This window comes from Dromaius novaehollandiae, chromosome 9 (genome assembly GCF_036370855.1).
Source record: "Dromaius novaehollandiae isolate bDroNov1 chromosome 9, bDroNov1.hap1, whole genome shotgun sequence".
NCBI lineage: Eukaryota > Metazoa > Chordata > Aves > Casuariiformes > Dromaiidae > Dromaius > Dromaius novaehollandiae.
This window is the reverse complement of record NC_088106.1, coordinates 3,723,916-3,747,570: the sequence shown is the minus strand read 5'-3', so window position 1 is coordinate 3,747,570 and position 23,655 is coordinate 3,723,916. Positions and strand designations below refer to the sequence as shown.

The 23,655-nt window shown below is 42.7% G+C and overlaps 1 protein-coding gene across 3 annotated transcripts in view; it reads left to right on the top strand.

Annotated features, from left to right (window-relative positions):
* The first annotated feature begins 3,349 nt into the window (after nucleotides 1–3,349).
* The window catches only part of PPM1L (protein phosphatase, Mg2+/Mn2+ dependent 1L), a 101,872-nt gene continuing 81,566 nt past the window's right edge, over nucleotides 3,350–23,655 (top strand). The window contains exons 1-2 of one of the 3 annotated variants that reach the window (XM_064516571.1): nucleotides 3,353–3,461; nucleotides 3,857–4,190. In XM_064516571.1, the coding sequence (XP_064372641.1) occupies nucleotides 3,963–4,190 (228 nt within the window). In that variant the 5' untranslated portion in view covers nucleotides 3,353–3,461; nucleotides 3,857–3,962. Of the gene's footprint in view, nucleotides 4,195–23,655 lie in introns of all 3 variants that reach the window. The other 2 variants (XM_064516570.1, XM_026105722.2) reach the window with 2 other exon arrangements.

Here is a 23,655-nt window from a genome sequence, read left to right as displayed (position 1 = left end):
CGAACTCTGCTCTGGTCTCTTCCTGATACCTGCAGGCAGTAGGAGGAGCTGTTGAGCAAGAAATGGTTTCCTACATGTTCAGGTCACTGCAGAGTGTATCATTATCAAGTTCATTTGTGAAGCTGACTCAGTGGTTGCTTTTCATTCCTTTCACAAATGAATGAAAGTCATAGTTCTGCCCAACCAAAACAAAATACAATCCTTCAATGATATGCCAAATATTTCTGAAATTTTAATGACCAATGCCCAGTTTTAAAAGAATGCCTTTGACTCTTGGCGTCCATCATCCCGCTAGTTCAAGTGTACGCAGGGCTGGATTCAGCGACGGAGGATTGTGTTTGGTCACTCATTCTGGATCAGACCAGGGGCTGCCTGAGCCTTACTTTGAGCCTTCTCATTTGGCACTTTCAGTACTTTTCCCTGGAACTCGTACTTTGTGCTTAGCTGATTAGCATTTAATTTGTGGGCAGTTCCATTTCAAGGGCTGAGTGGAAGAAAATTCTCTGGGATAATTATATGGATTACTCTGAGATGCCTCTATCGTGATGTCAATTGCTACCCAATTGCATCAGTTTAAAACTCAAAATAAGGCTTAGCCTGCATCTTCTGGTTTCATGTGCCTCCCCTTCAGAAATTAAAGCTTTAAACACTCCACAGCTGCAGAGTGTTTCAGGTCATACTTTCACAGATGGGATGCTTTTGCAACCAGCTCAAGCTCTCTAGCAGTTTAAAATATGTATAATGCTATGGAAGACAGGCAACAGCAATTTTGCTGCTGATGGGCCGCCCCAGGGTAGTGTCAAGCATCAGCTCCTCGGGGCATTTAGCAGGGAGAGGATTCTGCACCTCTTTGAATGAAGCTGTTGGACAATGTGGAGATCCTAGTCCTCACCAAGTGAAATAACAGCGATGAGATGCACGCTGGTAGTTGGAAGAGGGATCTGTGCACTGTCCGGAATGAAACCATTTTATTTTACTTGGCAATCCCATAGTCTGAATTCACTGACACACAACTTTAACACAAGTCACTGTACCCTCAGGGTACATACACATTGATATTTTATTACAACAGTGATTAAACATATAATGAATTAATTGGCTGTAGTGAGCAGTATTCTCCACATTTTAAAATTTATTTCATCTTTTCATTACACATTAAATAGAATTAAAGGAAGCAATAATACAGTTGTTATTAAAAACAAACACAATCATTATAGGAGAAATTTTGCTTCGTGGCCACATACAGCTTCCAGCTAGTAAAATAAACAATTCAAAGGGGAGTTGCTGCAGCAAATACAGCAAAAGGCCAGAGAGAAGAAATTAGCTCTCCAAGGGCACATATACAAAGACAAATTGACTGTGCTGAGGGATCTGTGTTGTAATGCAAGTGTCCCAGCCATGTTAAGACACAGTTTAGCTGGAACTATACCGGGGCTGCTTTTAAACAGAGAAGTTTTTCCACAAATGCTCTGTTTGAAAAATGGGGACCTAGTCTGACATAAAAGCTTCAATGGAGGTGTAATTACAAAGTTTATAGTAGCAAAAATATTATTTTGATGAAGTAACTTATTTCAGGCTCTCATCTTTCCTGGCAGTACTTGTAAGCACAGCTAAGCAGTTAGCACCATAAGCTACAAATGCTTCTAAGTCCGATTTGTTAGCATATTACTGAAATCACAGGTGTGTGTCTTGGCCTTGCAGGTGAAGAGCTCACAGCTCGTCTCCGCTGGATGGTGGAAGATAGGACGGTAAAGGGAAGAGAGCTTCTTCAGACCTGTAACGTACAACTTTGTATAGTTCTCTGGCGTACGTGTACTGAGATTTAAAGCAGTATCACTGCTCTAGCCACCCTTTGTCATTCATTTTCCTGCTTCTCAGAGCAGGACGGAAGAATCTGACACAAAAAGGTTTAACTCATTAACTTTGAGTTAACCTGTTTTATGTAATTTACATAAGCTGATCTTTGAAAAACTAGCAAAAAATTGTTTATATGTATTTATATGTGAATTCCATGTTACCAAAAGTCCTAAGGAGGTGGGAACTGTCAGAAGACTTGGGGGAAAGAAAGCACGTGCTTGGACAGTCAGCACTGGCTGACAGACAGTATATTTTTCAATCTAAATTTCAGACTGGTTTTGCATTTTGCTCCTCCATTTCCCATGCCACTCTTATATCAGCTGTTGTACTCCTTGAGGTTGGTTGACAAATTTTGTCGGTTTTTAGACTGCCAGTTTCCCGATCAGCTGCAACTCAGGCAGTCTGCTGAACCGCGTTTATTCCAGCAAACGCCGCTCCCACTGTCACGCTTTGTAATTTCCATTGCTTATCAGTTAACAGAAGAACAACCACTTACTGAAGTGGATCAGAGAAAGAGAATACAAAATCTGAGTAATTTTTTTCATGGAAATGTTGCCTGGACGAAGTCCTCCACCAGCTTAATAATTCAGAAATCTCTGCTTTTGTTCCTTTTCACCTATGAGGCTGTGCAGGTAATTGGGGACTACGTATTAGATGTACTCGGTGATCATACGAGGTTACCTCAGAGAAAGGCTATAGCACTGTTTTGTTTCTCATTTCGCTGGGTTTTGAGTCAGTTCCTGACAGGTCACCATCAGATTTTGCACCAGCATCAGCTGCGCTTGAGCCTCTGCAGCCCTGGTGCGTCCCAGGGAGGTGAGTCTGGTAACACGCAGCGCTGCTCAGCTATTTCTGTGTCAGTTTACATCCATCTTCCCCCTTCAACCTCCTTCTCTCATTTTAAATTCACAGGAGAGGTATTTTTGGCTCCTATTTCTGCTAAGCGAGCACGCAGAGCACAAGGAGAGCTGACTGCAGAGGACGTGGTCCGAGCAGACGGCCGCGTCAGTGACAGGGGCGACACAACCTCCTGGGGACGTTTGAGGCAGAGGGGGGAAAAAAAGGGATTCAGGGACCGCTCCCTTCTCCAGCTCAGGGAGGAGAAGCTTCGCTCCGGGCCTGGCGTCCCAGGGAAGCGCCGAGGATGAAGTGACTCATCTCCCTCGCCTCGGCGGGGGCGCGGGGTGGCCCCGCTTTGCCCGGTGCCGTTCCACTCGCGCACCCTTGGCCGCCCGGCGCCTTTTTGGGGCAAAATTCAGCAGCCTTTTCCCCGGCAGCGCCTCGGCGCGGCACCGGGGACGAGCGCCCCGGCCAGCCCCAACCCCAGCCCCAGCCCCGCGGGGGCTCCGGGGGCAGCGGCGAGGCTGCCGGGCGGGGAGGCCGCCTAGGCCGCGCGGCGCGGAGCGCCCCGCCTCCCGCCGGACTACGACTCCCGGCGTCCTCCGCGCCGCCCCCTCGGCGCTCCACAGCGGCGGCGCCGCGCGGAGGCTGCTGGGGCTTGTAGGCAGCCGGCGGGGCCGGGCGAGGAGGAGGCGGCGGCGGCGGCGGCGGCGCTCCGCCCCGGGGGAAGGGCCGGCGCAAGGCGTGGGGGACACGGGAGACAGGTAGCGCGGGCGGCCCCGGCAGGCACCTCCTCGCTGCGGGCGGCCGCCGGTGGCTCCGCGAGGCGGCGGCGAGGGCAGCGGCCTGCCGCGGGGCCCGGAGGCGCGGCAGCGGCCTAGGGGCGCCGGCGCCCGCGGGCTCTGGCTGCGAGGGGGGCGGCGGCGCGGACGCCCCTTGCCGCTGCGCTGCCCAGGCGCCGCGGGGCCGGTGGCCGCCGCCCGGCAGCGGCGGGGCGGCGCGGAGCATGCACTGAGCGGCGCGGCGCCGCAGAGCCCTGGCCGCCGCCGGGGCGCGCGTTGCATGCTGCGGGGGATACCCGGTCTCGATAATAAATGATAGAGGATACCATGACTTTGCTGTCTCTGCTGGGTCGGATCATGCGTTACTTCTTGCTTAGACCGGAGACCCTGTTCTTGCTGTGCATCAGCCTGGCCCTGTGGAGTTATTTCTTCCACACGGACGAGGTGAAAACCATCGTCAAGTCCAGCAGGGACGCGGTGAAGATGGTGAAGGGCAAGGTGGCCGAGATCATGCAGAACGACAGGCTGGGGGGGCTGGACGTGCTGGACGCGGAGTTCTCCAAGACCTGGGAGTTCAAGAGCCACAACGTGGCCGTCTACTCCATCCAAGGCCGGCGGGACCACATGGAGGACCGCTTCGAAGTCATCACCGACCTGGTGAACAAGACGCACCCCTCCATCTTCGGGATATTCGACGGGCACGGAGGAGAGGCAAGTGCTCGGCTGGGTGAAAGGGGGCTGGCAGTGGGGAGGGTCGCTCCAGGGCCGGCAGCAGTCATGTCCTCTTGCAGGGAGGTGTGAGAAGTCCCGGTGTGGGGGGCTGGTTGTTTCCTAAAGGATGGGGGGGAAGAGTGCCCGAACAGGGAGAGAGATGTCTCCATTCCCTTTCTCTTTCGCTGCCACTTCTACTCTTCCATACCGGTCTGGTACAAATGTGCTTATAGTTCATACCCCCTCTGCCCTTTACAGCAGTAAAGGCTTGATTGAAGTAGAAGCCCTTGGAGGTGGATCTGATGTGCGTGGAATAATGATGATGAGCACAAACTGCCTGGAGTCGTCTTTTGTTGCAGAGAAGTGTGGTGTAATCTGATTTTGGCAGAGGGCGAGTCTCCCCCTCCTGCAGGAGCCGTGCTCCTCGGTGGTGGTCGGGGGAGATTTCTCTTTGAGGCCGTCTGTGTGTAGCGTTAAGCTGCTGTGTGTAAAATGTGTCTTCTCAGTAATTCACTCTCCTGTGAAGACCAACAAGTCATTGCAGATGAGTTGCGTGTATACAAATTACATGTAGTTTTTAAGCAATTACGGTTGTGCTGTCGTACCTACCCCCTCCCTAGCGAAAAGCCAGAAAAAGTTGTCATTCTGAAACTTTGTGGTGTTTAACATCTAACTTTCTAAACAGGGTGGCTTATTTAAGGCTGTGCTCTGTGATCTGTATCAGAGCTTGATGAGATACCTCATTTATTTGAGGTGACATATGCTGAAACTATAGCTTCCTCTTTGTTTTAAGAGTGTGGTGCTGCCATTTAGCTTCTTGTATAGCACAAAGAACATATTTCATAACTGTGGAAAAGAAATGCAGAAGACGAGGGTCCTTATATGACGCGCTAACTCTAGCATGCGTTATGCTAAGTATAAGATTACATTGAGTTTTACTGGGATCATGGAAACTGGAGAGAAGGGTTGAAGTTTTTCATGCAAGTAAGTGTCCCTCAAGGAAGGGTAAGACTGCGGGCGCTTTGCAGCAGGGGGGCTTTGGTGTCCCTCCAGCTGCTTTCACGGATCAAGGAATCAAAGCGTCTTCCTAGAAGAGCGTCGGCAGTGACCAAATGCTGATGGAGCACGAGGCGGCAGTTGCTGCCCCACTAAACCCAGTGTCTAAAAACTTCAGGCCTTAGGCGTATAGCAGAAAGCTTCCCTTCTGTCACCTCTGTGGTCGTAAGGGGAGTCATATATGATATGCTGTCTTGCGGTATCCAGTGTTTTGCCCCCTTTAAAGTAATGGAAACACTTCAGATATTGAGAATTGTCAGCTGCTTAAAAACTTCTGGTTGTGATTGAATCCTGTTTTCCCTTTTCTGTCTGTTTTCAGTTGGGGCGTAGCTGTGCCAACTCCTGTTGGCATAGTTGTGCCAGTTCCCTGTTCCTTGGCCTTCGAGGAATAGTGGTAGAAATACATATATATTGCAAGCTGATAGGTATCTTCTCTCTGACAAGTATTACCTCTGAACCGTGTGTTTGGCATATCTACTTTTTTTTTTCTGACTATTTGGGATAGGAATGAAAGGTGTTTGTGTTTTGTTTTGTGCCGTTTTTCCCTTTATTTAAACTGACAGTTTTCCGTGTCTGAACTGATCCGCCAAAACAAGTTTGCAAGAATGTGTGTCATGTTTTTTAAACATGAGATGGTTACAGATAGAAGTATTCGGAGATGGTTACAGATAGAAGTATTATGTAAACACTGAGTCTTTGGCATTGTGAAAAAGGGATCTTGTTTCTGTATTTAATTTTATATCATATATGTATCTCACCCCACACTTGATTCCACAGTCAATATATTAAATAATGCAAAGCTACCAGAAGACAGCTAAATGACAAGAAAGAGATATATGTATTTTCTTATAATGGATATAGTCTTGAGATTTTTGAGCTTGGATTTACATCCGTATGGTATGTTAGAATGGTAATACTAGCTCTGTGGAAAGCACATTTATCTTTTGTACTCTGATTCCTCAGAGAACTTGTTCTAATTGACTCAGTGGCGAAGTATGAGGCTTTTGTATAAAAGACTGTCATTTTGAAAGGCTTAGAAGATCTTTCTCCAAACCTTACTGAAGTGAACATTTAAACAATGTATAATCTAGTATCTTTTATTTATCTTTCAAATGAAATCCTCAAATGTTCTTAGTGGCCTTTCCTCCTCCTGAAAAAGTAGATGTCTAATCATTAGGGACATAACTAGTTTCTCATTTTAGATTTTATGTAAAAATAGAAGAGCATGAACTGAATGCTATGCATACAGCAAAAAAAATTGTGAAGTAGTATGTTTTAATCTAAGCAGGTTTTGCAGTTTTGAGTAGAAAAGAGTGGAGGGGAAGGAAACAGCAGAAATGAATGCTCTTATTTAATCCAAAATACATAACACTTAATTCTGAGTCTCCATTTAAACTGTTTTTCTGAATGTCTTTTTAAGTAGATGACACCATGGAACACTTTGCCTACATATATAGCAAAGCCTTTGTAAAGGTTTAATTTTCCAAATGGGCTCCTGTTAAATTTCTTTTTGTGTATTTAAAGAACAAAGAACTGCAAATCTGTGGAGTTGCACGTGAAACAAAATGTTCTATATGAGGAAAATCTGTTTTTCCAAATAGATGGTGCCACAAATGAGATGTCAGATTAATTCTTACCACCTATGTACAAGGGAATGTGTCTCCATTAATTACTTCCTACCACATCAGGTTGAAGTGCAAAGACAGAGAAGCATGATTCAAGTAATATGAATTACTGTGTAGTGCTAATTTATGAAGATTTCTGGGGTTTTTTGTTTGCTTAAATATTGCCAGCATTTTGCATAAATCCTCTTTTCTGCTACGTGATTTTTCCCTTCCATATTAAAATTTTTAGCCTGAATAGGTTGGCAGCCACTTACTTAACTTTTGTGGCTGACTTGATGAGAAAGAGACAAACAAAAAAAGTGTTAGTGCTGTGTATTACAGCTGAGAAGCTGGTGTGCTGCTGGGATTAATGGTTTAAGGGAATAATATTTTAAAGATGAAATTTGATACATGGTACAGGCTTCCTCTTAGCAAAAAGTTGGTTTGAGTGTTTCTTGAAGACTGAATGATAATGTGAACTGTGCAGATAGAGGGCAAAGAAATAGATGTAAAAAGAAGGAAAAAAATGAAATTTCTACCTGTTATTTCACTGAATTACTTTGGACAAGAGTCTTAAAGGTGATCTATGCATTAAGATCGATAAACAAGCCAAGAAAGCCCTCATCTGCTCTTTCATCGGCTTCTTTATAAGGCTTAAAGATGGCTTGCGTGCCTTTTTTTATTGTATTTTTTTTGTCCCCCTCCTGCCCTCTCCCTCCTTTATTCGGAAATCTTGGGGCTGTCTAGGCTGGAAGACTGAGAAGGAGAAAATGGTTAAATGATAAAATAAACCATGAGCTTGAAAGCTGAGCAGTCAGAAAGAAATGGTACTTAATCAGAATGATTTAACTGTTTTAACTAGGATTTACTAAAGAGTCCTTTGATCAAATATTTAATGATTAAGAACTCAATTTAACTGAGATCTTAGTATTAGATGTAACAAAAGTAGCTCATCTAATGTGGGCAATTTTATGGTTATGGCTACATTGCATATCATTGTCTTTTCTTAATTGCAAGGTGAAGACTTTTGGAACAGTTACAGTAATAGATAAGACTGTACATGCTGCCTGTGCCTGTTTGCAGTTGTGAACTGATGTGGATTGCGATGGTGAGAAGTTACGGCTCAGTAAGCGTTTCATAGGAAGTTTCTTGCCCTTTTTGTTTCTCTTAGCCTCCTTAATTGGGAACAAGGCAAGCCTAGCTCTTTATGGACCGCTACATATGGATAAGGGCATTTTGCACAGTACAGTTGATTTTTTTTTTTTTTTTTTTTTTTTTGTTAGAGTTGCTGATACAGTTCTATAGTAAATGAAATATATCTTTTTTATTTGTAGCATAGGGAAAGATTGGGAAGCTTAAATTTGGAAGGCAAGTATTCACTGTGTTCAATAACCGATGTTTTTAACCATACACAGAATCACGTAGTGCTGTGTGTGCCACAGGACCTTGAAATCAGTAGCCTGAGCTATTGGCGGACGTCTCTGGTGACTGATTAACTTAGAAGGACCAAAAAAAAGAAAGGTCAGGAGATAATGGTGAGAGTCCTTGCTGGTGTTGTCTGAGACTATGGAAACGTGAGTGCGGAGGTGAAGCCTGGGGTGAACGGCACTGTGCCAGCTGTGTTTGAATGAGCAAGCTGTGCTGTTGAAATACAGGTATTTGAAAGCATGGTTAACTCCTCCCTGATTCATCGGGTAAACTTGTATGCCGTCTTCTTTGCGCCAGCCACGAGGAGCAAGTTGCAGCAAGATGAAGGAGGGAGCGAGCGTCTGGAAGGCCGCGTACTTGGGCAATCGCCCTGTGCGTATTCTCGCTGTTTAATGCCTGTGAGGTGACTTCATTCTCAATGAAAGTGAAAGGCTTCTTAAATGTAAAGAAACCTTAAATTTATCAACATATGTGTGAGGTTATCAGCAGAGCAGCGGATTAGCTGTAAATCATACCGTCGGAAAACTACGTCGTGACTTTCTCATGCGTCTGTGCAATGTGTTGCTTTTTAGAGGTAGATGCTTGTGTTCGTAGCTGTGAACAGGTTAAGTTGTCCCGATTATTTTAACCCTTTCACAAATTGAGAACGTAAACTTCGTTGTGTGTAGGTCATGCTATGACGATGAATATCTTTTCAGATACTGCTGGGGGAAAATCTATTCCACTTACCTAGAGGTGGTGGCTGGCAGCTGAAAGTAGCTGTTTGCCTTCTGCCAGGTCCGAACTAACAGTGAGCTAATATTTTTAGTTTGGTGATGTTTAGGGTTTTCTTGTTTTTGATCCGGATAGCAAAAAGCATTTATGCAACGTGTTGAAAGAAGAGAAAGCTGACAGTATTGCTTTGTTTGTTTTGTTTTTTTCCTCTAAATTTATCAGGATCTGCAAACTCTAAGTCACAGCCTGTTTCTCTTATACTGAAGTAGTTGAGCAAACTTAGTGATGAAAATTTACCCATCGCACTTTTGAGTCAAGGCCATTAAAGAGTAATGGCTTTAGATTTAAAAAAGTACAAATAAATCAAATGAGAGCTTTGAGTTTTGATGGCTACTATAACCAATTTGTAAGTGAAGTCTTTGAGGCTTTGCGGTTTTTAAAAAGAAACTGCTGGGATTAGTGATGGTTTTCCTTTTATAGTAATTTCTTTGAATTTCTAATCTAGAATCCTCTGCGAAGTGCCTAAATAGTTGAATAAATATTTACATAGGTGAGGTCATGTTGGTATACAAGGCTCAAATCTGCTTATAAACTCTGCACAAGTATCCTAAAATATAAACGAAAATTATATATAGGAACATTTCTGTCATTTTTGTTTAGTTTATGCAAGTTTTGATTCTTGGATATGATGTTATGGAGTTATGATTTTCGCTCTACAAAGCACCCTTATCTGATCTTTAACGTAGCCCTACTTTTTGTGGTTATTTGCCCCATCTAAATGTGACTTAGAATTGATTAATATGATGTAAAAGTAAGTAATTTGAACTGGGAGCTCTTATCACTCATTCATAGCTGTATTATTGGGTGTAAAATTGAGTCTTTTTCAATTTTTGTAAAAATCAAGAAGTTAATTAAATGTCGTCTGCTTGCTTAACTTGAATCAGTGCTTCCGCATTTGGGCACAGAGGCCGCCAACTGATTGCCTCTGGTTTAACTAAAGCAATTTTGATTTTTAGATGCTTTTAGATTCTGAACAGTCATTCAAGTTCCTCTGTGAACTTGAGTAACTTGGACCACTCGTAGGAAGTGTTTGTGTGCGTGCTCCTGCTCCGTGGTACGTGCTCAGCAGCTTATCCATTGCCATAGATGGGAAGGGTATTTCACAGCTACAGAGCAGGAATGTCCAAATGACAGTCGTTAGTGCCCGATGCTTTTTAACTTGATGTTCTTCAGTAGCTCTCGTGGGCCTACATGCTTAGATAAACATGTGCAGTTGTCTTTACAGGCTACATAGACGTGTTGAAGCTCAGAAATGAGCAACATCTTACACTGTTCAAAAATAGGCTAATTTGTGCTACTAATACTACTTACCATACAACACAAGCAGTGGTAAATACTCAGTAGGTAGTCCTGTTTAGCCTGGTGACTAACTTCCCCAGTCTGGATGTATTATAAACAAATATAATTTGGGGGCAGTAGGATTTTGATGGATTTAATTCTGCAGGTCATGAATCTGGACATTTGTGTTTAATAGTGTGAGAGAAAAAAAATTTGTATTTGTTTGCCATATGCAGTTAGTTAAAACAGCATATCACTCTAGCTCTGTCTTGGTTCTCACGTTTTCAGTAGCTCTTTGCAACAAGAATAGTATTTCTCCTTCCTCCTTGTTGTTTGAGAGATCCAAATATTTATGGCGTAGTTAAATTGTTCTTTAAAACCGAATTTTCTTGCTTCTGGCCATTTCACTTGTTAAACAATCTCTTGGCTTTATTTTGCTGCTGCCTAGTTTTCTCTGGTTGCCATGATTCTCTACAGCTGTCTCGACACTGTTGGAAGTCCCCTTACTAGTCGTTCTGATCCTGTGCACTGGCGCAGGCACCTTTTCCTTGCTCTCGGGGCCCTTCAGCCCACGTCTTTTCCTTTGGCCTGCGTAACGTGCTTGCTGGGCACACACGCTGTGCCTTCGCTGCAGCTGCGAGGAGTGCTGCTGGCTTGCGTTCAGTCCCCCTTGTTTCTCCAAGTACCCCTTCCCTGCCCACCTCTCCAGGAGCCCGTGAACTGCTGCTCCCTTCAGAAATGGTGCTGTGCTCCGTAAGTTAAGTTTTGTGACCTAAAAACAAATTCCAGAGATGACTGGCACTAACATTTCTTGGGTTTTGAGGTTCTAGGGTTGCTCTTCATTTTAAGCATGTCATAGGGACTGATATATCTAGAAAAGGAGTAACATGCTTATATACTCCTGCTGTATTGCTCGATGGTTTGAGTCAATGTCCTTGAAATGAGAGTTCCCAAAACTAGTTTAAGGACAGCGGCTGCTATAATTATGCACAGGAAGGCATAAGCCTCTAGCTCCACTTCTTCACTTAGCCTTCAAGGTTTTAAGTAATACCTAAGTGAACTCAGCTGCCCAAGATCTACCCTGTGGACCATGCTGCTGTCCTCCCTACTATGTGCCTCTGCAGAGCAAGACTCCTTGCACATGTGCCCATCTCCCCTGCTCTCTGGGCAGCTTTGTGATCATGCTTCTGTACCAGGCATCCTGAGCCGCCTGTGAACCTTACACCTCCATCCATCTAGGCAACGCTGCACCTCAACAAAGTCTGCTGTGTTTGCCAAAGCGGGTAGCTTGGGTCCTCACGCTGGCTGGGACCTTGTGTGCACCGTGCCGTAGAGCCACACAGACACAGGACTTTATAAGTTGTATATAGAATCAGTAGTCGCAACAAGTTGGAGAATTTATTTCTTTCGGGCTCTTTGTGTGTTCTTGCTCTAGCCATCTTCTGCACACACCTTTCCTAAACCATGGTGGAAACTGCACGCCGATGACCACATCAGCGTTGTACATAGCAGTAAAGCTGACCAGTTTGTTCACTCCAGTTCCTGGTACGAACTACCAGAAGTGCATGACATCATTGTATCATTGGTTTTTACTTGTTACAAAGGCATTTTATATTCAGAAGGAGTACTAGGAGACTTTAAGAATGATGTTTTAGGCCCCCGTATTTGCCAGAGAAAGCTTTTTATCTGCTCCGAGTGTATTTTTCAAGCTCTTTGATCAAAAGTCACTGTGTATGTTTTTGAGCATCCTGATGACTTTACATCCTTTAGGTGGCATTTCTATTAAAGCAATTTAAAACTTACTGTCAAATGTGGAGATTTTATTGGAAAAGCACTCTAGCTTTAAAAAACGTGAATTTTGTTACAACTGTGGGTAAAAATATTTGAAGACACCAGGATAGTAGCAAATACTTGAGCCAGGGTAAGTAGGGGAGACTGGAGAGAGTGTTAATTGCAATTGAAATAACTGCCCATTTATGCCAGAATGCCTCACCGTAAGATGTAGCAGCTGTCTCTGGTCTGGTATGGGTGATGGTTTTGTGAACTGTTGTGGTCACATTGAAGAAATGAAAAATAAATTAAAAAAAAAAAAAACTTCTCCAGACAAAGCTTTCAGGTCTAGAGCAACTTGCAGGCCATAAAATAATCTGAATGGAAAATTTAAATATGTATTTTTTAAATTCTGTAGAAAAGTCATTCCAGGAAAGTAGCTCAAGAGTGGGAGCACGGGGTACTTGGGTGGGACAGAGCTTCCAGCTCCAAGTAGAGAAGCTGCTGGAGGGGCAGGTGGTACAATATAACAGGCCGGGGGAGAGGAAGAAACGCAAGTCTTTTTGCTGGGTGCTTTAATGAACTTTGGAGAGCTGTGTGGCAGCATGGAGTACCAATCACGCTGCTGCTGATACAAATTGATTACGATGCTGAAACAGTGCTGGCTCTCATCATTTCCGACCTTGTCTGATTCACAGCTGTGTGAGCAGCTGACATCTCCAGCCAGACAATCAAAGTACGTGTTTTAACTGCTAAACCACAATGCAATTATCCATAGCACGTCATGTCGGCAAACCTCAAAACTCCCCTGGAGAAATGAACATTTATTTGCATTTACTTTCAGTGCTAAAATGTTATCACTTGCAAATTTTCTCATTGTCATAAATGTTGAAAAAGCTTTTTTTTTTTTTTTTTTTGAAAACCCCCTTTAGGGGTAAACATTTGGTTTTATTAAATTCTGTTAAAATAGCTGAAAGTGTCATACAGTACTGCTTTCAATCAATAAACTTTTTAATGTAATAAATCTCTTTACTTTTTCGTTCCCTACTAGATAGAAAACTGCTGCAGGGCATGAAGCATTTCTTCTGATAAGTGAAAGTGCACGGCCCATAATATAGTTTTCTGGTCTGCCACAGCTCCCTTGCACTTTTTTTAAGCTTGCATTTTAAATGAGAGCATGATTTATTTGCAGGTAATGTACACGTGGACTTGTAACCCAGAACTGTCTCAGTTTTCCCTGAAATGTACATTTTCTGCAAACACACACTAAAATTGAGGTATTGAAATACCTGATTGTGATCAGCATTAAATAAAATGTCCATCCAAGGTTGTGTGCTTCAAGAATGGGAACTTAGTGTGGGAGTAGGAGGGAAGGGAGGATAAAAAGTGCTTTTTCCCTTAGTTTACTTAATGATTATAACACTGAACTCTCATCTGCTTTCCTGCGTCTGAGTGCGACTATTCTAATTTTTCTTGCTAAGTTTATTACTTAGGTCTTTTAAAAGATAGGACTGTATGTAGGATGTAGGAGATGCTTTTAAATTTTTTTAAATCTGACTGATGTATGCTATATGGTTACAGTGGGTTTATTTGTGCTGAGAAGCAGGGAATTTGGGCAATAATTTGTATGATCCTACTGAACAAAACTAGTAGATTCATCTGATACTTACTCCTGACCCTGCTAAATTCAGCCTCTTTATTGGTACAGAAGAAAAGAGAAATCACACAAGGAAAAGTAGAAAAATGACTGTAGAATGGATGAAAAGAGTCTCTAAATCAGAGGGAGGAGAAGCAGCAGTGCTGGAGAGGAGACTGAATCTCACTTCCCAGAAGTGGTGTTATCCGGGAGGCGCCAGACTGACCCAACCCATAGGTAGGGTGTACGTGCAGATAGCTGTGTTGTAACTCATGCATTCTTATCCTACAACTAAGATTAAACCAGATTTTGTTTCGAAAGGCCTCTGATAATCATCACCTGGTAGTGGGGTTGTGATGCTCAGCACCTGATCACAGCCCTTGACGCAAGGACTAAGCCCAGCTGGACCCGCTGTGGCATTGCTGGTGGGCAGGATGCTGCTGGGACTTCCGTCGGAGAAGGGGAAGGTGGGTGACCTACTTGTGTGTGTGCTTGGCCAGTTGGGTGTTGGAGGTGCAGCTAGCTCTCAGCCATGACAAGGAAAGTTGCATTTTTATAACTGCTTGAAAGACTGTGTTGCCAGCTCTTCTGGCCATGCCATTGAAAGCGCTGTTTACAGGGCATCAGTTTTCCTCCTGGCAGAACAAGGTATGAGGCCTCTAGTGCAGGCAGAGGGTGGGGAAGATGAGGAGCAGCTTGGGACTTGCAGGCAAGGATGTGAGTAGAGGAGAGAAGGGAGGGTAGCATGTGTTCTTGCACTGGAGCTTTCCTTAATTTTAGATTGCTGATCTGGTCCTAGCAAGATCATCAGGCACCAGCAGAAAAACTACTATCAGGTTCAACGTACCACTGCTTGTATTCTGTGGGAGACCCAAAGCCTCTGAGATGTGTGTGTAAGGGTTATTTCTGAATTGGATGTGGTTTAGGATGAATATTGTTTTATCTTTCTTTGTGCATGTCAGGAAAAAAAGAAAGCATGAGTGTGCATTTTAGTGCTGTTCAAGAGCCATAAAGAAATGCAGCCAAACCTTTTTATAGCTCTGGAAACTAAAATTTGCCTCCCCCCCCCCCCCCCCTCTCTCGTGATGGCTGTTGGTTTGCTGGCATGTGTTGACAGTCCTGATTGCTCAGGATTTAGAGAACAAAATGCAGGACCAGCTGCCTATTTTATGGTGGCAGTTCTCATTGACAGGGCAGGGAGTAATTCCGATCAGCCCCTCCTTCTTCCTACGTTTCATCCATAAATATTAATGTGAGGTGCTACATTAATTTATAGAAGATTGGTACGACAGACCTTTTCATTTTGCCAGAGGTAAATGTTTTATGCTTTCATAAAAATACATTGCATAAGTTTGACTTTTTAAAAGGGGACTTGCCTCTTAATGCTATTACAATAATGTTTTTGGAAGGTGAAGGAGAGTGACTGCATCCTCTTTGGATGAATGCTGCATAGAAGATTTGTAACCTTTGGCAATTAGAAAATTATTGTTGAAGTTAATAGTGATATTATTTTTAACTTTGAAGATCCTTTGAACATCCTGCCTCTAGGATGGAATTATTTCAATCAGTACTTTTAAATAAGCACTTTCAGTTATGGTTTAAATTGGCAAGCACTTAAATCATCAACATAAATTCTTCTTTGCATTAGTATTTATTTTAGCAGTTATATATCTTGGTATACCTATTCACATTATTTTTATTTTACATTGTTTCAGAAAAAGGAGAATGGTATTTACTAGATATGTTTTCTGTTTGGTGAGATTTTTATTGCTCTGTTTATGTGTGGATATCAAAACCAAATTAAAAAGTCCAAAACCAACACACAAATAAGAACAGAATTTAAAAAATTAAGTAAAAGGCCAAATATTGCATCTCCATTTGTTAGAAATTATTGAATGTTTTGTGTGTAGAAGTGTACTGAACCTTTTAAGCCTTTAAGAGTGTGAATCGATCTGAGGCACAGTTCCTTTTCTGGGGCTTCTGAGCTAGATTTGGTGATGAAGATCCTCTTGCGAACTATGTCTTCTTGAGACTTCAAATCCATGGCCAAATAATCAGTAATTCCCAAAATCCCACGGTTTTTCCTAGTTAGGAAGACCTGCTGTCCCACAAGGTGTTCTTGTGCTAGTGTATCTGTGACCTTACCTAAATGTGCTTGAAGGCTCTGGTTGGAGTTGTACCTCTGAGCCTGTAGGTAGCAATATGCCGCTTGCGAGAGCAATACCCTGCTCTGGCTGCTTGGAGGATGGACGTCCCACAGAGGGATGCTAAGGAGGACAGAAATCTTGTAGTATTGGCCAGAATTCATAAGCTGACCAAGAGCTCTTCCAGAACACTTCAGCACTACTCGTAGTGTGGGAACTGAACTGACTCTCTTCAGCATGTAGCAACCAGAAATATTTTACAGTGTAGATATTTATCCCCTTACCTATAGGCTTTATTCATAGATGAAAAGAGAACGATTTTTTTTCCCTTTAATACCAAGTAAGTTTTTCAGTTTTGAATGAACTAGTCCATGAATTGAGGTAAATGGACATAAACCACCATAACAGCTGCATCTCCTCCTGCAGGTGCAGACTGCCATTCCAGATGCTCAGCCATTGATATCACCAGTCAATAATTTTATTTTCCCTTTAACCTTCAAAGGGAAATAGATGCAGTGTATAATCTATTACATTAATTAAATAGCTATCTTAATTAAAGTAATAGATTATAAAAAATTTTAGGCTTTGAGATTCAAATTCTTTAAATTCTATTTTTAAAGAAAACGTTTTTTTCTTTTTTGTTCTTTTTTTTTTCCTAAAGTCTCTTTTATCTATCTTATCTGCCTCTTTGTAAAGAAGAGTGCTGGTCTGGTAGTGACGTATAGAGGGCTCAAGATGATAGTTATGTACTGGTTCGTGCTGCAGATCTGCACGTGACTTGACTAGGAAAATACATGGAGTGAATTAGAGTATCTCTTGGGATGTGTTGTTTTTTGAACTCCATACTTTAAATGCTTGGAGTTTGTGTATTCCAAAAGTGTTAATGTAAACTCCTGAGATCGGCAATTGCCATAGCTATTTCTAATGGACTAAATGTTATAATGCCACGGCAGGAGAGCCAAAAGCAAACGTAGCCAGCTGCATATCGGAATTAGTTGTGTCAAATATAAGTTTTAAAAGCTTTTTTGGCTTGTTGGTTATACATCTCTTATTAAGGAAGGAACCTGACTGTGAAGGAAGATTAAAATCATGTTGATGAATAATAGGAAAGGACACCGCTGCAGACTTATTATAGCGGAGCGAGAGGTTTTTACTGGAATGTCTGGTAACGAAGTTTCCCAGCGCTCCCAAGGGATGAGGAGAGTGGAGCCCAATTTACATAACAAAGACTGGTAAACTTTAATTGAGATTTTGCATGTACAAATTGGGAACTTAATATTTTGTTTGCCTCAGTGGATCTGAGTCTACCTCATTGTGTTGCTGATTCATAGTATATCGCGAAAACACATTATACCTCTGCGAACAGGTGTTTTCAGATCATTTTACAGGCTTAAATTTCTGTTTATGTCCCTTGGCTGGTCTGATACAAGTCAGTAATACCGCTGAAAATAGAACTTTATAGACCGCCTGCCTTTCGCTCCCAGGTGCAGCGGCTCCCTCGCGCTCTCCGTCGGACCCAGCAGTTAGCTGTGCGGCTGCGACACGCTGACCTGCTCGCCGCTTTCTGCAGCGTTCAGCTGCTTTCCTTCACGAGGTTATCAAAAAAGTAATGGTACCCAAGACCCAGCAGCATCAATATCTATTCCACATCAGTGCTGTGGGTCTTAGTGGTCATCTCTCATGCCAGAACACGTTACCAGGGTGTCCCTACCACGGTGAGAAACCCTGGTGTGAGCTAACCCGGGAAGGTGCTGTGCTGTGCCCGTGCAGATGCTGACGCCTGAGCCAGCCGTGGTTTCTACCTGCGCTGCGTAGTGCCTTAGCGCTGGAGCCTTGTAGCTGTCTTGGGTTTATGAAGTGGTGTGATTAGTATGGAGCAGTATTAATGAGGAGAAGATCCTTTCGTGTACCCATATTCTAAAATTGGATTTACTAAATTATTTGTCTGAAAAAATAAAAAAACATTTTAACAAAAAAAAAATGTTTGGGAAATGGCAAAACATCTAATTAGTCATATCTTAAAAGAATTCTTTCAGCTTTTTATTGTGTTCTGTGGTTTAAAGAGCGATCTAAATAACAAAGCGTGAGCGCGAGAAGAGTTTTCACCGACCCAGGTCTGCTAGACGTGACGAGAGTGAGGAGCGCCGTTGTCCTCACTTTAGGGGAGCTCCCATTCCTGGTGGCTGGCTTTGTAGCTGGATGTCCCCACGGATGTCATGAACTCATTACGTGTGTGGCCTGTAAGCCTGGCACTTCATCAGTTGCGTCCAAGTAGCTGGAGAGGCTCCGTCCCTGGCAGCTTGCAGAGACCCAAGGACGTAACCAATTCTGACCCCTGCTACCTGCTTCCAGGCCTTCTCTGCGATGCTGTGTAGGGGCAGAAGCTGGACTTAACCCTCATGCTCACCTGCTTTTCTGGAAGGGAGACTTGATGTTCTCTTTCTTTGCCAACAGCAGTTTTTCAGTGTAGGGAGCTAATAGCAAGACTTGAAAACGTAGCGTAATTTGACCTCTCTTGAGCAACATGAAGCGAGAGTAAGTGCAAGCAATCCACTGCTTGTCAACTTAACTACCGCAGGTGTTGCAGCATGGGCTCCTGAGGCAGTCCTTTCTTCTCTCATTTTCTGGAAGCTAAAATCTCCTGGAAGCTGCTGCTTTTGATCCAGGAGACCGACTTCGAAGAGGCTGACCGTTCTGGAGAGATGGATGCAGCAGCAACATGGAGGTTGGAAGTGAATATAGGTAGTATTCTCTAATTTAAACATGGAAAGAAAAGTTGAATTAGGGAACGTTGTGTTCTGGTTGTAGATTTTCATATTTCTCGTGAAAAGCCCTAGATGATCTAATTAAGTGTTTTGGCTTTTGAGTTTCAAAACTGTGTTAATGAAAGGTTTAAGATCTCCCACCCCCAGATCTTTCTTGAATTCAAGTGCTGTATCACAAGAAATTGCCTGTAGTAGTGAGGGAAGTTTCGAGATGAAGAGGGATTGGGTCGGGGGGGGGGGGGGGAAAGGAAATTAGATGAATTAAAATTACAGGGTGGGGGAGAAAGCCTGTGTAAGTCTTACCTTGATTCCGTGTAGCCACACATGGAGAGAAATCAAATGAAGCAGAATAGCAATGTGTGTGTATATCCGTGACTAGCTCTCTAAACAGAGACCTTAGTATTGCCAAAGAGCCTGCAAGCACTTTTTGTGTGCAGCAAGACTTAGTGAGATATTAAAAAAAAGATATAATGAATGCTTGAAAGGAGGATATATGTAAATATTTTGTAGAGTGAAGTAAATAGTGGTAAGAATGAGCTAATGCCATGGTCGTGAGGTGCCAGAAAATCTAGATTCTCCAGTAAACAGTTTCAAAGTTGCAAATATCACCGTCACCTTGTCTGCCTCAATCATTAAGCCATAATACCCAAGAACTTATTTAAATGTCAGGTTTCAAGAGTCTGTCATGAAATGATGTTTATAGGGCAAAAATGAGGCCAAACGCTCTAGGGAAGCTGTTTTTGTTAATGTATCTTCGCAGACGCCTAAGTGCTGGAGACCACAGTTCCCCCGACGTACCGTAGGAGTGTGTGCGAGCACCTTTTTGCATACGTATTTTGAAGGCTGTGAATTCAGATTTGCACCAGCATGCACAGGTGCATAGGAGCCTGGCGGGAGCTGTAAACCTGTGCAGCACCAGCTGTGCTCCCCAAGTGCTCCGCAATCTTGCTCTAACTGTCTAGCTATGGTGCATTAGGTTGAGTTATAGAGAGGCGTCAGGGTTGCTCTAGGGGTTGTCAGTGTTCCTGCACTTCGGTAGGAGATGTGAGGCTGGTGTCTCCTACTATTTGAAATTCATGCCCTGTCCCTGTTCTGTGACCTTCCTATTTTAAATGCAGTAATTTTCAATGTTTGAGACAGTTTGAAACAGCTGGCATTAGTAAACATGTTAATGATCCCTTTTTTGTTTGAACTTGAAAAGATTGGAACTATCTAAATTACAGCTGAATTGCAAAGAAACCAAAGTAATGATGGATTTAACTGCCTGGTGCTTAAGTAACTCGCATACCTTTCAGGTACCTGGGGAGCTGTGGTTAATGTGCCTGAGAGGTGGGATGTACATGCAGGATTTCTTATCGGTATCTTCCTCTTTTATTAGTAGAAGTTATAGTATTGTGGGACACTATTCATTTTTAAAAAGTTAAGTTCGAAAACCCAGCTTTCATTTCTTTACATATTCTGGGAAGATAGAAAAGAAGAGAAAAAAATTGCCATATTATAAAGGCTGTTAATCTCTAATAATTATAACTTTTATTCTGAATTTGATGATTATTTATTGCACCAAAAAAGGCAAGTGTGTTTTTGGTTTTGGGGGTTGGGTTTTTTTTGGAATTTTTGAGCCATTTTGCAGAAGTCATGCATGAGTGCACTTCTATTTGGAAGACCTTTGTATGTTGAAGATGAGACTATTTCTTTAATTTATCAATTAAGCAGCTGCATTCCAAGAAAACATGGTCTTCTAATATCCCGAGACAAGGAAACACACGTTTTGGGAAAGATCATTACAACTGTGATGCAAACTGAAGGTTGCTTGCTAGCAAATGCAGTTTTTCCTAAGAGAAGAAATTAAAGTAGTTTGAATTCATCTTACTGTTTTCCTAGAAGCAAAAAAAGAAGTTGAAACAGAACTCATCTGTAAATTGACAATATTTGGACTGGAGGCAATCAATTTTCTTCAATGCTTAGCATTTAAAGGCAAAGAAATAATAGTCTTCCATTAGACCTCAAAATATTATCTATAGCTAAAATAGAAGAAAAGAACTGATAAAACATATTACAACTACTTAAAATGATCTAACTTGTCCTGGAAAATTCTGTTCTGTCACAAACATCTACTTGTGCAAAATCTATAAATCTCAGGTAACTTGGTAGGAAAAAACAATTTTAAAAAAGGGATCAAGAGCTGAAGTTTGAGATGTTATAACAAGACTTGTACACGTGGAAAATCTCCGGTCAGTGGGCAGGCTTGGCAGTGGGTTCAGTCAATCCCTGCAGGATTGCTCATTGCTGTGAGCTCTCCAGGTGTGAAGTTACCTTGGCTTCCCAGCACAACACTGAATTGCGATCATGTGTAAACTGTGCTCATTTTTCATGCATGTTTTTTCACTTGAATATCTTCCAACTGGAGATTTTCTCTTGTGTATGTATGATGACTATAGCAGGATGTCTCTCAGATGAAGTCTGTTGCTAGCCACTCTTGCCTGTCTGAGTTAGTGATTTTATTCTCCATCTGCTTTTTGCTTTCTCCCACCAAAAAAAAAAAAGTAAACTGTACAGCCCTCGTATTCTGTAATTGGGAGAAAATGTATTACTTATTCTAGGAATATTTAACACCATAGGGTATCTTGAATATGTGACTATGTGCCAAAGGGATCAGCAGAAGCAACTGCTTCCTTGGACAACCTTGCCAGAAGTACTTTTTCCTTGTGATGCGATAACATCCCATTGGTGTTCGTAATTATACATGAAATTAAATATATATTTTTTCCAAGGCAGGATTTCACATATATATTTAAAAAATCTGCCAAGAAATGGTCTTTGTCTTGCGTTATCAGAAATGTCGCAACTATTTTATCACAAATGGCACAAATAAACACAACCTAATTCTTTTTCTCTGACAGTCCCTAAGTGTGCCTACAGTAATCCTGCTCCTGCTGTTAGACTAGAAATGCAAGTTACTTGTAAACAGAATAAAATTCTGTGGATGAAAACTTTGTGAAAAATGTTATATTAGCAGATGCCGTAAATTTTTATCTTTTTATTTTTATTTTTTAGAAAACCTGAGGAATCTGTTCTCGAGTTACTTATTTCCAGTTGATCAGAAAATCAGCACAAGGTTGTTGGCCTCTGTTTTAGAGGTGCCTGTGTGAAGAAAGGCAGATGTGCCAGCAACCAGCATGCGAGAAGGGAGATCTCGAAGAATCGTTTGCTTTTCAGATGCTGGTTTTAGTATTCTCTGCCTTTGAGAAAGGGAAATATGTACGGCAAGAATACTTTTATACTAATAGGAAGATGCCCTAACGTTTCCATACTTTTATGTTAGAACATTTGTCTGAAGTGCCCTAGAAAACCTTTAATGCAGTAGATGCCTGTGTTTTGGTGTCTGTTCTAGTGGAGTGTGTTGTGCGTCCTTTTCAAAAAAAGAAGAAAACAGAAAACAATTATGGGAGAACATTTCAGTTACTGGGCACAGTGTAACAAGTACTAATCTGCAGTGAGTAATGTAGTGTAGAGTTAGACTGGATATTGTCAGGAACCTTGCCAAAGGAAAGCTTGCTGCTTTTGGTTTAGAGATGCAGACTACATTTTGGGCTCATCAAAAATAGTTGTAACCAGTCTTCAACAGACTGTAGCCCATATATTTCTTGGGGCTTGTCTCTATGGAGAAGTTCCAGTAGACTGACATTTAATTTGCTTGCACTAAATTATTTTGCATGCACATGCAGGTCTTGAAAATCCCGTAGCATAGTTTCCTGTTCTGCTTAACCACTGTAATGGCAAGCTTTTCTCCAAAGTGGAGCTCCCCTTCTCCCTGCTGCTTCTCCATCTCCCCCGGGTGTACGTCCCTGTTTCCCGTGTCTGTGGTGGTCCTACAGCCACAGCATCGTGGTGGTGGTGGTGTTTTTTTGTTGTTTTTTTTATAGATGATTTCCTGCAGAGCATCTGGTTGGCCTGGCTCTGGCTGAGGGTGCCTTAGCCCTATCTCTGATGCAGGGAGGTGGCAGGAGGCTGGTTTCTACCCTGTGTTAGGTGTAACCACATCCTCTAGCTTGCAGTCAGGAAACCCTCCCGAAACCAAAGTGAGTTCACTTCTGAAGATGAACTGCCCTGTGGAGGAGGGGAATTGTTTTAGCACGTAGTCTGAGAGCTTCTCTGCACTGCAGAATGAGCCTGCTGCAAAGATATCCAAACTGGCTTCAGCCTAATTGTTGTAATTATTACCTCAAGACTACCTACGTTTTAGACTTACTATCTTAAAACTAGTTATATGGACATTTGCTTTTATTTTGCAATTCACTTTGTGCTGGCTTAGAGCTGTTACAAGGCATCACTGGAGGCGGAGATGCTGTGCTGCTCTGGTGCGCACACTGAGGAGCCTGCTTCAGGTTGCTGGCTAGCTGCAGCTCCTCTTTCTTCTGTGCATTGGGTTGGGCTCGCATGGAAAGGAATCGCTGCCCTTGTAAAAACTAAGTGCCATGCCTTCCTGATTTGCATTCACCAAAGTTAGCCAAGTCCTGAAGTAACTTGAGTTAACTTTGCAATTAAAACATAGTCTAGGGTTCTAGATATAGCACATGTTTTGTCAGCTTAGCTTTGTTATCGCTGGTCCTGTGGCACTTCCAGTAGCGTGTGGTTGGGTGTTTTATTTCTACGCTTACCCTTGCTTTGATGGTTACGCACACAAAAACCTGTTGGGGACTCAGCTACGTGCAGACAGTTTTCTTGTTTCCTGTGAACGTTGGTATATGTTTTAATGTCAAAAAGACGCTTTTGCTGGTATGATATCTTTCCACTACTATACTGTATTAGAACAGTGATACTACACATTTTTCTGTCTTAAAGAAACTTCCATCTTTATCCCCAGCTTCCCACCTTGGTAAGTGTGTTGCTTTCTCCTGCAGTGCAATGGGAAAACCCCCTGCACAGGCCGCAGGTCCTGCCTCTGCCCTTCCAGTGCTGGATCCAGTCCTTTTGCTCTGTCCCAGCTGCTGAAATTTTTGCGGAGCCACA